The sequence below is a fragment of the Pristiophorus japonicus genome, chromosome 2 (assembly GCF_044704955.1).
Source record: "Pristiophorus japonicus isolate sPriJap1 chromosome 2, sPriJap1.hap1, whole genome shotgun sequence".
NCBI lineage: Eukaryota > Metazoa > Chordata > Chondrichthyes > Pristiophoridae > Pristiophorus > Pristiophorus japonicus.
Window position 1 is genome coordinate 126612106 of NC_091978.1, and position 13980 is coordinate 126626085.

The 13980-nt window shown below is 44.4% G+C and overlaps 1 protein-coding gene across 3 annotated transcripts in view; it reads left to right on the top strand.

Annotated features, from left to right (window-relative positions):
• LOC139240721 (zinc finger SWIM domain-containing protein 6) overlaps positions 1–13980 on the top strand; it is a 244922-nt gene that overhangs the window by 211403 nt on the left and 19539 nt on the right. For all 3 annotated transcript variants that reach the window (XM_070869236.1, XM_070869237.1, XM_070869239.1), the window contains exons 11-12: positions 7328–7485; positions 10778–10941. In XM_070869236.1, the coding sequence (XP_070725337.1) occupies positions 7328–7485; positions 10778–10941 (322 nt within the window). The remainder of the gene's footprint in view (positions 1–7327; positions 7486–10777; positions 10942–13980) is intronic.

Sequence of the window (13980 nt, forward strand, 5' to 3'; positions counted from 1 at the left end):
CAATAGGTTTAAAAATCGTGGTATTTAATCTTTGTCTAGGGTCTGTATTTTTTATCTTTTTTCTAAAGATTTTTTGCCAGAAATATAATTGACGGATTAGAAAAATAAAATGCAAGCATTGCTTGACCCTTCAATTCTGTTTACAGACTACGAATAGGACAGTGGAGTGTTTCCATAATAAATATGCTAATTAAAATAGATTTCAAAGGGTATAGATCCCACATCCGTTTTTACAAGCAAAATGAAACTAATGCACAGAATGCTCTCCAAGCATTTGAGTTCTAATGCAAGCTTTGTGAGGGAGCTCTGTATCTGAACCGTTGTTGAGAATAGAATAGGATGTGAGTGTTAATGGCAGGAAGGGAAATCCTCATGGCAGGTTTGGTAAAAATCAAAGGAGAAACAGCTGCTGGCGAGGCTGTGGTGCTGACCAGAAAAATTGAAGCTGCCAGATTTTTAATCTATGTTGGACATCGCAATGACTTGCTTTTCTTCAGTTTTCCCTCTGACTATCTTCCCACCCTTCTCCTGATAGTCACTGCTGGTGTACAGTTCCAAATACAACAGTAGCCTTTGACCACTTGGGTGGGTTTGTTACTGGTATATAAGCAAAGTATTGGACTTTATGGCCTCAAATGCTCAACTGTTCTGATGAACTCCTGTTGTATGTTCTGCGGGACTCTGCCAGACTGGCCACAAAGCTAGAATAAAAACACAAAATGCTGGAAATCTCAGCAGGTCAGGCAGCATCTGTGGAGAGGAAGCCGAATTAATGTTTCGGGTTGATGACCCTTCGTCAGAAAGCTGGCCAGGTCCTGGATATGCTGGGCCCTAACTGTAAGACAGATTTCTACTATGGCCTTGCAGATGTGATGTCTCAGCTAATTGCCCAACCACCAACACCTGACCCTGGAGGCCTCTACCCTCCACCCTGGACCACATGAACTTTGGCGGGGTCAACGGTGGTCATTGGGTATGATCCTGGGATTACATGCTCCAGATTTTCTGGACCTGTATCTGATGGTCACAGAATTTTAGTGATGTAATTATTTTTAATGTTGCAGTCAAAAACGATTGAGATTAATAGCCTAATGAAGAGGGGACAGAAAAAAAGTAGTAATTTCCTTAAATAAGAGTGTTGACATTTTCCCATAGCAGCAGACATGCCTATCCAGCACAGAATGTTGAATCTGTAAGGAATAGGTTGGGCAAGTTGCATTCTCTTACTGTGAACAGGAGGTGTAGTCATGCTCAGCAAAAGCATAATCTTAACTATCCACATCCCAGTACCTGTCTTGGGCATATATGTTCTGATGTCCATAGAAACAGAAGTGACCAGTTTTATTGCTCAAATATGTGCATGTTCAATGCAGACCAGCAGATTGTTATTATGTATGTATGTAAAACCTCACAAAAATGTAAGACTTGCCACTAGGGGGCACACCTGTGGGAGACCTAAGGGTCACCTGTGCACCCTGGGGCAAGCAGGTATAAAAGGTGATTCACCATGCTGCTTCTCCACTCTGGAGTCTGAATAAAGAGACCAAGGTCACAACAGTTTGAGCTTGCAATACAGTCCTGTGGATTTATTATGAACATAACAAATTGGCGATGAGTAACGGATCACAAACTTTCACGTGGTAATGGCTGCCATTAGTATTCTTGAAAGATTTGTTGAGGGTGATGATTGGGAAGCCTTCGTTGAGTGCCTCGACCAGTACTTCGTGGCCAACGAACGGGACAAGGCTGAGACGGCGATCAAGCGCAGGGCGATTCTCCTCACCATACGTGGGTCTTCGATATATGGCCACCTCTCAAATTTGCTGGCACCGGTCAAACCAACGGACAAGTCTTACACAGAACTGTGTACGCTGGTTAGGGAACACCTCAAGCCAAAGGAGAGCATCTTGATGGCCCGGTGTCGCTTTTACATGTACCATCGCTCCGAGGGCCAGAACGTGGTGGGTTTTGTCGCCGACCTAGGACGTCTTGCGGGACGGTGTGAATTTCAAGATCCTTGGGGGAAATGTTGAGGGACTTTTTCATGCTCGGGATTGGCCACAAGGTCATTCTTCGTAAACTGCTGTCTGCTGAATCCCTAGATCTGAGCAAGGCCATCACGATAGCCCAAGCCTTCATTCATATCCACGAGTGATAACACAAAACAGATATCTTCACAGAATCGAAGCTCAATGGCAAGTACTGTATGTAAAAAAAAAAAAATGTTTTCAGCAGGCAGTACAGTACAGGGCAGGGCCCACACAATTGCAGAGGCCAGACCTAGGTAGGCCTACAGTGAGGTCTGCCCTGGGGCGTGAATGCGTATCCATTAGCACCATGTTGGCGCTGCGGGGGCAGCCATAGAGCTCATCAATGGCGATTCAAGCCCTATGTGTGCAAGGGCTGTGGAACAATGGGGCACCTCCAGCGAATGTGCAAATGACCTGTGACTCACTAGGTGGCCGAGTCAGGAGAGGACGACCGATCCAGCGAGGATCATGATGAACGAGCCGGAGAGGCTACTCAACCTGAGCATGAAGAGTAAGTATATGGGATACACACCTTCACCACCAAAAACCCTCTGATAATGTTAAAACTTGAACTTATGGCACTCCAGTCTCCATGGAATTAGACATGGGGTTGAGTCAATCAATTATGAGCCAGAAGGCATTCGAGAGGCTGTGCGGTGATGAAGCACAGCGACCCAAGTTAATCTCGATTCAGGCAAAGCTGCGTACCTACACCAAGGAATTGATGCCAGTTATTGGTTGTGCGGACATAAGAGTATCCCATGAGGGAGCAGTGCACAATTTACCACTGTGGATTGTTTCAGGTGATGGGCTAATGCTGCTTGGTAGGAGGTGGATGGGAAGATTTGATGGAACTGGGAAGACCTCTGCGTAACTTCTTCGGCGAAAGACGTCTCCCCTTCTCAAAGGCTGAGCAAGCCCCCACCTTCAGCTGAACCAGGCATTGAAGTGCAGATCCATTTGCTGATCCCCGAGGCACAGGCCGCTCATGACGACCATGAGGAGGTGAGGATCAACCGAGCAGCGGTACAGGCACGGTACCCACCATCCAAAGCCTACGACCTCTTCGCGACGATGGAAGAGGCTCTAGGTTGACCATGCAGAGTGGGACTCCGGCCGAAACTATCCGAATGCGTCTCCTCGACGCCAGAGGCAAAATCCCTGGGCAGGAAGATCGTGGCAGTCGGCATCACTAACATGGACGAGAGGGCGTCCAGACCACGGGACGAAGGTGCGTGCAGACCACGGGATGAGAGAGCATCCAGACCACGGGAAGTTTCTGCAACGGAACGGAGGAATGTGTCTCCCAGCAAGGAAGATGACTGGGTTTGGGGCAAAGGTAAAGGGACGGACGCTGAGAAGGCCAGGAACCCACTACGTTCCAATAAGTTAACTAAGGCAGCAGCCTGTATTCACGGGACTAAAGAGACATACCAAAGAGTGTCCCAATACGTGCTCAAGTCAAACAAGCTGCCCATCCCCCAAGTTTGGAAGAGCAGAGGCACAATTATCGATGTGTTGTTTCGAGAATGTCGAACACTGTCTGTGCACTGTAACATGATCCGCCACGGGCCAGGCACTGAGAACGGTACCAATGCCCTCGGTCGGCTACCATTGCCCACCACCAGGGTGGAAACGATGCAGCCTGCAACCCACTCACGGTCGTGGAAGTGCTAGAAAGTGAGGGATCAATCGTAACAGCCCCCCCAGTTTAGGACCTGGACCAGCTAGGATCCCATGTTACCACCTGCCAAAGGTGAACTGCTAGATGGGATGTGGCAACCTACCCGTCTCAAAGACGAAAGGCCCATCCCAACGTTGCAAATTAAGACAAAGCGGCTACACACGATCGGTGGTCCAGGGCCCCCATACTACGGGCCAGGATCCACGGGGACCAAAAGTCTCAAGGCCATGGCGACCACCCTGGGCTTGCTAGACCTCAGGGTCAGTGACCATAGTCAAGAGCAGGCAGCCCAAATCACTAACCGCGTGTCACGATAGACTCCCGACAGACCCAGCTCTCCTGGGTGCTATGCAGTCACAGTCACCAGACAGAATCACACACAACCTTCTGTAGGCCATCAGCAGAAAATGCACCATGATCGCATGGTCCCTCCACGTGACATTAGAATAAGTGATGTAGACCATGTTCAGGGCCCCAGTTGGACTGCTAGCACCACATTAGCCAAAGGGGGGGGGGGGGAGAAATGGAGTGTGTATGATGAAAACGGAGCATTTGATTGTGAAACCATGTACTGGGCTAATGCGTAAAGCATTGGGACCAGACCAAACTGTGAACTACAGATAACTAGGAACCACTGTGAAAGGGCCTGGCCCCCAGCGACCCACTAACACAATCAACCTTGCTGTCAACCATGAAGATGAACCCACCATGTCAGGACTTCAACCCAGGCGATCGACCCGGGGACTCTGGGTGCCTGATCGCCTCAACTTGCACATAAGACTTTGGGCGGGGGGCGGGGGGGGAGGAGGAGGAGGAGGAGGAGTGATGTATGTATGTAAACCTCACCAAAATGTAAGACTTGCCACTAGGGGGCACAGTTGTGGGAGACCTAAGGGTCACCTGTGCACCCTGAGGCAAGCAGGTATAAAAGTTGATTCACCATGCTGCTTCTCCACTTGAGTCTGAATAAAAAGACCAAGGTCACAACAGTTTGAGCTTGCGATATAGTCCTGTGGATTTATTTTGAACGTAAATTATCCTAGTTGTCTACAACGCCTTGTTGCTGTAGTAAGGGATTCTAATCTCATTGTGTCCTTGACCCCAAGGATAAGTCACTTACTGGGAAAGGCAGACCTTCTAATATGGTTTGCAACTTGTATCATACTAATTACTAGGCTTTATGGATGCCTGAAGATCCCTCTACCCCAGAGGAACTGAATATTTATTTTATTCCACACCATGCAAGACTAACTCTGGAAAAGAATTTTTTTCTGACCTCTAACGCTTGTGTGAGATCAGTGCTCCAGTGGTTCTAAACGCATTTTTGACTGTCATTTCCTCAGTCTTACATGTTGCATGTTAATTCATCTCCTCTGGGAACTGTGCTGTTTTTGAGATGACCGCCTGTATCCACCTCGAGGATTTTCTTGCATTTAAAGCATCACTTCCCCGCCCCCCCATTTCATCTGCTTGTGTGGGATGCAAAGGCTCCATATGCTGCGAGTAAGAGAGAAAATTATTGTTACACATGAATGATATGTGGAAATGAGACAGAGTGTTGGAAAAGTATCAGTGGTGTATTGTCACACAGGTGATGCTAATACTAGGAAAAGGTGAGCTGAAAGCTCTGTTCTCATTGAAAGTGAAGCACGTGTGCCCTGCTTCCTGAAGGTCAATTCAATGAGCAAGCTGTAATCTAGTCGGGCCAAAACATCATTGATCATTTATTGATGTACCAATTTCAGAGCATGTAGAAATAAATGATTTTAAGGTTGCTATCAGTAATTTTATTACATTCATAGCCTGAAAATTTACAGTAGTTGAGATGGAAGAAAGCACTTTGAAGTAAAGCATTAAGATAAAGGGATAATTATAGTTTAAAACATAGCCTTGACCAGATGGTCTTCAGTCAGAATTTGATGTTTGACAGAGTTGGCACACATCTACTGATTTGAGTAACTTTGAGATAAATTTGTCTTCTAGAACATGAAGCGCGAAGGCCACATGCATGCGTGCGTTTGTAGTTTGATATCTACTGAGTTTGTGAAAATCTGGTCTAAGTGTAAAAATGTTGGATAAGAAAATGTGCTACCAATAATGATTATTCAAATTTGATGTTTCTGAAGAGGCTTGATTTTTTTTAAAAACTTGCGCAGTGCTATGTTCACATCCTTGGGCCTGGATTTTGGATGAGTGAGACAGCTTTGTTATTGATGAGAGCAAGTAGAGTTCTCAGCATCATAGATGTTCATATAACATTGCATCTTTATAGAGGTATTTTGTACCATGACACTAGTCTGTTGATATCTACTTTCAAACTCATTCAAGAGGTTTTCAGGGGATTAGTTGAAAAACTATTCTTGATCCTGTGTCCTTTTTCTTCCCCTTGCCTCTCGCCCTATCCTTGTTGCTGTTCTTTTTACATTGACAATTTAAATGAGACACAGGAGCCGAAATTGCCACTCTGAGAAAGGCCCATTAGCACTTACGGGAGGCGCTAAAGGGTTTTCGTCTGGGTGCGGTGGCCAGAGCGCCCCCCCCCCCGACCTCTGAATTGCCCCCAGGACTCTCGGCGTATGGAAAGGGCTTTGTGCTGTGCCCCGCGATTAGTGGCCTGGCGCAAGCATCATGATGATGTCATCGCCGTGTGCGCCAACCCCTTTACGCCCAGCGGGGTAATTGCCAGTGTGGTGGCTGGGGTTAAAGGGGAGGCGGTAGCGTTGCCGCTGTCATCTTTTCTGTGTCGGCCGACATTTCAGTCAGCCTGGCAATAGCGGCCGCTGGTGTCGCCGGGCCGCCAACATGCAGCCTGGCCAAAACCCTCCCTCATGGCCCAGTGGCCACCACGAAAGCGGCTGCAGAGTTCGCAGCGGCCCTCGCCTTTAAACGAAGGGGAGGGATGTTGTGACATGGCACGTCAGTGGCACGCTGATGTGCTCCTGCCCCTCACTTTTTTTTTGTGCTCTAAGACCCCAATTCCACGCGATTTAGGGGCCCATCTCGCCGGGCGCTAAATTTTCTTTTAATTCAAATTATGTGTCCAAAACCGGACGTGGAGCAATTTCGGCCCCACAGACTTGATTTGTTAAGATATTGTTACTAAAGTTTATTTATTATAATTAATGTCTTATCACATTAATATTTCAAAGTATTTAACATAGCGAATTACTTCTAAGCTGCAGTGACTGTGATGTCGGCAAATACGACAACCATTCTGCTATAGCAGCATTGCACAAACTGGTAGATGATTGGCTGGCCAATCTGTATGGGATCAGTTCAATTTAATAACAACAACTTGCCTTTAACATAGTAAAACATCTCTCGGCATTTCAGAGGAGTGTAATCAGACAGAAATTGACACCAAGCCAAAAAAGGAGATTTTAGCTACCCGTAGCTTGATCAGAGAGGCGGAGAGGTTTAATGAGGGAATTCTAGTGGTAAATAGTTCTCCATTTAAAAAAATATATTTTGTTCCATTTAAATCTGATGATGCATATTCGCCTTTGACACAGTAACTGTTGCAACTTTCAGTTGTTTGTGCAGATAAAACTGGGAAAAGCAAATCATACCTAAAGAAAAAAAATTCAAAGGTTCTTTTACTGCCACTTTACAGGCTGCCCGTATTGGAATCTACAGCACCAACAGGAGATGTATCACGTCCACACCACATTGCATCTGTTGTTCCAAACCGCTATCCACGCTGGTTCACTTTAAGTCACATTGAGTCTCAGCAGTGTGAGCTAGCTTCTACAATGTTAACAGCTGCTAAAGGTAACTAAATTGCTTTTAAATTACTTTTGAATTCAAATAGGAAAATGTTCTTTTTTCAAACGCCTGTGCCTTCTCTGAAGTGCATTTTGGTTTGCAGTTTAACTCTTGGTTTGCAGCTTAACCCTTCAATTACCTTTACTGCTACTCTTCAAATTTTTTTGGCCCAGTTCTGAAATTAGAGGAGAATGTAACTCATGACATGGTACAGTCCTGAAATTTTCCTTTTAATGGACAGTGCAGCCTGTTGGAGTTCCAGTACATCAAGTGGTTGGATGGAGGTTTACATTCATGAACTTTCATATGCTGAGCTCTTTGATATGAGCTACTGAGTATAGGTTAGATACTTGGCTCATAAGGGAGGGAAAGTCTGAGAAAGTCACCCAGGGTAGGTCTTGCACATCTCATTGCAGATTGTTTGAGTGACATTGTTGGGTTCAGGTTATCTATCTGCTGTATCAACCAAGTCAGTTCAGGGATGTCCATTAAAGGAGGAGAGAATATATTTTAAAAAATTAGGTTTTTGTCAAATCCAGATAATAAATTGTGTTAATGCTGCATTCTTCAAAGGTCTCAATCAAGATGTGTTTTCCAAGATCTAGAGTCATAAACAGATAGGTATTTGTTGTAGTGAAGTGTGGCTTAAATGGGTAGTGGGGAAGTTGATGCTGCTACTCTAAGACAACATTAGGAAGTCTGGAACAAAAATTAGGAAATTCTGGAAATACGCAATAGATAGAGAAAAGACAGGTTAATGTTTTGGGTAGAACCCTTCTTCAGAACTTAAAAAAATGAAAGATAAGCAAACATTAGAAAAAAAGGAAGGGATAAACAATAAATAGTCCAATCACAGGAGGTTAATGGGGTGAATAACCTGCAACCTCCTTAAAAGAAACACAAGAGGTTGTTAAGTGATGTAAAAGATCAGCTCAGTCAGGAAGACATTTCAGAAACAAAAGACATTTCAAAGAGTACTGAGAGGCCCACAAAGAAAAGCACTAGAAAATGGGAGAAGTTCGAGAGAAACAAAAACAGGAAGTCTGCAGACACAGATCTGACAAAGACAGAAATGCTGGAAATACACAATGGGAGTATCCATCCCCAAGGAGAAAAACAGGCCAAATCAAGGGCACATGACCCCTTTCCCCCCTCCCCCACCCACTACCACCAACAGCAGTAATGTGTTCTGATGAAGAATCTACCGCTGGAATGTCAACCTGCCTCCCCCACTACTCTTCCCTCAGTAATTGTGCCCATCAACCCCCTTAGGAATCAGTTATGTCATTTCTTCTCCGGACTTGTCAGCCCTATGATCTAAACAGTGACTTTTAACAGCAACCTTAACTATATTCCCCCATTTTGTTCAGTGCAAGGGGTAATGGTGATTGTGATGATGAGGGTTGCCCACACTGGTTGGACATATTCCAGGAGGTTTAATCACAAGATGCTTCTGCCATGCCTCCAAGTGCTCTTCCCCCATACTCCCACCATTGATCACCCAACATGTCCATCTTCCAGCGCATCATCTACCCATGTCAGTAAGAAGGCAAACATACTCTTTGTTGCCCAATTGGATGATTCTTGACTATTAGTGAGAGAGCCTCCTCGCCCCCCCCATTTTTATAATACAAATTTTAAGAAAAAGAAAAAATGTTTTATTGCCCCCATGATTTTTTTTCTCTCCCGGGTTGTCCTGGAGATTAGTCCTCAATTCCTGAAGACTCCAGACCATCCTGGAAGTTTGAGCCAGTTGGAGTCTGCGTGATGTGGGTTGACATTCTGTATGTTTGGCTGTGTTTTATTTTTCCTTGGGGATGGATGCATCTATTCTGTTTTCAGCATTTCTGTGTTCATTTCAGACCTTCATCTGCAGACTTCCTGTCGTGTCTTTTTCTCTCTAACTTCCCTAATTTTCTTGCCTTTTTCTTCGGGTGGGCCTCTTATTGTCTTAGCTCTTTGTGAGTTCTTTTGTTTCTTTAATGTCATCCTGACTGAGCTGATCATTTATATCAATTAACAATTTCCTGCTTTTCATTTAAGGAGGTTGCAAATCATTCAACCCCCATTAACTTACCATGATTGAACTACTTGTTTATCCTCTTTCTCTTCCCCCCTCACCCCGCCCCCCTTTCTGATTTTTGCTTATCTTTAATTTTTCACTTCTGAAGAAAGATCTGGCCCACAAATTAACCTATCTTTGCTTTCCGACCTGTTGTGTATTTCCAGAATTTTTTGATTTCCTGTACTTGCAGTTTTTTTTCTTTTTTATTAGGAAGTCTGGGACTGCTGCTTGTGCTTTGGAAAGTTCACCACAGTTATCAAATGCAGGATCATGTGTGCTCTGCAGCTTGGTTGCCTTTTGCTTTAATTGTAATACGTTCTAAACAGACCATTAAATATAATAACTGGTTAATTCAGTGGAGCCAATAATGCAGTCCCCGTGCAACGTTGCCAGGGATGGTGCTGTTCAGGCTGCATTGACCTTGTCCTATGAAACTAGGTCATGTCATTGTAATATTTTTTGGCACATAGCACGTGATTCATTGGTAGAACCAACAACTAGTGAAGGGCTACTTGATCTGCAGGCTTTATTGGCGAGTGGTGGTAGGACACTCAGCCCACTAAGGTCAAAGTGCAGAAAAGGAAGCAGCTGGGTGATCGTAGGTAAAGGTAAGGGCTGTCCTGAGGAAACCTATTGGGCCTCCCCTTCAGGACTTGTTGGGAACTGGTACTTAGTGAATGGAATGCTGCTCAGGTGCTCCAGCTGCAGTATGTTTAAATATTTTTGATGGTCCTTGTGCACGGTTTGTGTGCAGGCTCCCAGCGCTCTTTGCACTGACTGACTGTACTGTGCCCGAATGGGATGCATCAGCTTCATGCCTCTGCACCTGATAATACACAACACCCACTGTCGCATTCTCACTCCTAGTAATTCCTGTGTGCTTACCTTGCTGTTATCTGGCATATGGTGGATGTTTAGCACTGGTCTAAAATGCAGCCTCTTGAGCAAAGAATAATCACATCCAAATCATATACCTTTTTACTAGGAAGCCAAACCTGCTATTTAAAAATAAAAAATCCTTGCTTGTACATTATTGAAAGCAATTTGTATTTGTTAGGTTGGTGTACACTGTTTCAAAATGTGCAAAACCGTAGCCTAATCTTGTTTCATTAAACTGAAAGAAATTTCCAAGTAAAACCAGTTTGCTACAAAGCACTTAAAAAAAAACGTATTTAGATATGTTACTTTGAACAAAACGATTAAACAAAACTGCATCATTTCAAATAATTGCAGGGGATGTCATGAGGCTGGAAACAGTGTTAGAATCCATACAGAAGAACATTCACTCCTCATCGCACATCTTCAAGCTCGCCCAGGATGCATTTAAAATAGCAACTCCTATGGACAGTTTGCCCGATATTACTCTTCTCAAAGTGTCTCTGGAGCTGGGTCTTCAGGTAAGTCCATAACTGTATGCTGATGGTGTTTTTTTTTATCTAAGGCAATTTCACTGGGTATGGAGAGGGTGAGATGGATCCAGATAGGCTTTTGCTTATTGACACTGTTGACTACTAGACAGTGACAATGGGCCATCATGTGAAAATCTTCCTGAATTACTAATAAAATAAGATGCTTCCCTCTGTCTCCTGCCCCCACCCACCAAAATGTGTCTGTGTATCTTATGCCATACGCATATTAGTCCCTTTGTAATGCACTTTTTCATAACAACTTGAGATCATATTGTGACGATTACAAATCATGTAAATTACCTCAAATTATGCAATATCTTTTGAAAAATAATTGTAAACTATATGGGTCTGAACTCATCCACGTCCACTAACCCATTCAAACTGGCCATTCATCTCTGACATTTGAGTTTGGACAGGTGAGGGAGAGCAACTACTTGTAGGTTCTCATCACCCAAGCGAGCCAGTTGTGGGCTGCAATATTTATTGCTTTATTAACAAGTCAGAGGCTGAGTATTTAAGAGCAGGTCAGAGATTGGATATTCTGCGATGAGTGACTCACTGCCTGACTCCCCAAAGCCTTTCCACCATCTACAAGGCACAAGTCAAGAGTGTGATGGAATATCCTCCACTTACCTGGATGAGTGCAGCTCCAACAACACTCTAGAAGCTTGACACTATCCAGGACAAAGCAGCCCACTTGATTGGCATGCCAACCACCACCTTAAACATTCACTCCCTCCACCACTGATGCACTGGCTGCAGTGTGTACCATCTACAAGATGTACTGCAGCAACTCACCAAGGTTTGTTCGGCAGCACCTCCCAAACCCGTGACCTCTACCGCCTAGAAGGACAAGGGCAGCAGGCACATGGGAACACCATCACCTCCACGTTCCCCTCCAAGTCAAACACCATCCTGACTTGGAAATTTATCGTCATTCCTTCATCTTTGCTGGGTCTAAGTCCTGGAACTCCCTCCCTAACAGCACTATGGGAGTACCTTCACCACACACTGCAGTGGTTCAAGAAGCTAGCTCACTATCACCTTCTCGAGCAATTAGGGATAGGCAAGAAATGCTGGCCTTTCCGTGATATCCACATCCCATGAATGAATACAAAAAAAAAAGCTTTCTACTGACATTCTCTCCTGCTTTTGTTGTGTTTACTTTGCTGGCCTCACCCAATTGAAATCTTCTCAACAGCAATTTTATCATGTTATTTTTTTGGTGAACCGTCTTCTCTCCGGTGGTTCACTTCTGTGCTCAAAGCCTTTCCTGCTCCTGCACCTCCTGCCATGTGTGTGCTGGAGCCTTTATTGTCTTGATTCTAGTTTGTAAGTATGAGGTTTTCTCCCTTTTGTAGGGAGAAATGTATTGAACTGGTATAAAATCCAACATGCTGGGACTGTTCTTACCATTTGTTGGTCTCTTGCTCTTGACTGCTAACCCCATTATACTCTCCATCACAAAGTAGTTTTGAATGCTATTTGAACACATTGGCCACCAAGTGCTGTAACTGAGTTGAGGTTGATCTGAAACTAGCCATCTTCTGATTTCCTTCCCAATCTCAAATTATAATTTTTTTTGCAGTGTAGGTTTCGAATCACTCCATGGCATTTTCTAGTATATTTCCCAACTGTTTAAATATAAATGCAAGTTCTTTCTGTATTGGCAGCCACTCTGCAGCCTGCTCCTGCCCTCTGGAGTTCCATCCCCAAATCCTTACCTCCTCCCTCTGTGCTTTCAGAAGCTTACTAAACACTTTTCAACTGATTTTTCTGCTCTGCCTCAAGTTCATCCTACCTAGTGACCATTCATTTTTACCCAGTTTGTAAAATGATCTGTGATGTGTTTCTGATGTAAAGCACTATGTAAATGCAAGTTGTTGATGTGCTCAAATTATATTCTGGTCCTTGCGATGAGAGGGGTCTAGTGGGTGTATGCTCACAGCACAAAGCTTCCCTTAATTTGGAATTATATAGACCATTGACTCAAGACAGCGAGCGGAAAGATTGGTATTGGAAATGTGAAGTATCATATTGGTGCAGTAGGTTGTGGTTTCTGAGGTTTGGGCTGAGGTGTATATTTGGGGCTGTGAAGAAAGAGCTTTATTCTGCATCTTGACCATGCTAAATGTGACCTGGAAGCATTTGATGCTGATAGGGATGCCTAAAATGGGAAAGCGTCCTATTAATCTAGCACCAACACCCCTCATGTTAATGAGCAAAACTTTAATTGGAAAATGTAGCTGAGGCAGAAAGCTAAGGGTAATGGTTGATGGGTGTTTTTGTGACTGGAAGGCTGTATCCAGTGGGGTTCCGCAAGGCTCCGTGCTAGGTCCCTTGCTTTTTATCAATGACTTGGACTTAAATGTTGGAGGTATGATTAAGAAGTTTGCAGATGACACTAAAATAGGCTGTGTGGTTGATAATGAAGAAGAAAGCTGCGGACTGCAGGAAGATATCAATGTACCGGTCAGGTGGGCAGAACAGTGGCAAATGGAATTCAATCCGGATAGGTGTGAGGTTATGCATTTGGTGAGATCTAACAAGGCAAGGGGATACGCATTTAATGGTACGACACTGAAAAGTGTAGAGGAACAAAGGGACCTTGGAGTGCAGGTCCACAGATCCCTGAAGGTAGCAGGCCAGGTAGATAAGGTGGTTAAGAAGGCATATGGAATACTTGCCTTTATAAGTTGAGCCATGAAATACAAGAGCAAAGGAGGTTATGCTTGAGCTGTATAAAACACTGGTTAGGCTGCAGCTGGAGTACTATGTGCAGTTCTGGTCACCACATTACAGGAAAGATGTGATTGCACTGGAAAGAGTGCAGAGGAGGTTTACAAGAATGTTGCCTGGACTGGAGAATTTTGGCTTTGAGGAAGGATTGGAGATGCTGAGTCAGTTTTCTTTGGAACAGAGGACGCTGAGGGGAGACCTGATTGAGGTGTATAAAATTTATAAGGGGTCTAGATAGGGTGGCTAGGAAGGACCTGTTTCCATTGGCAGAGGGGTCAACAACCGGGG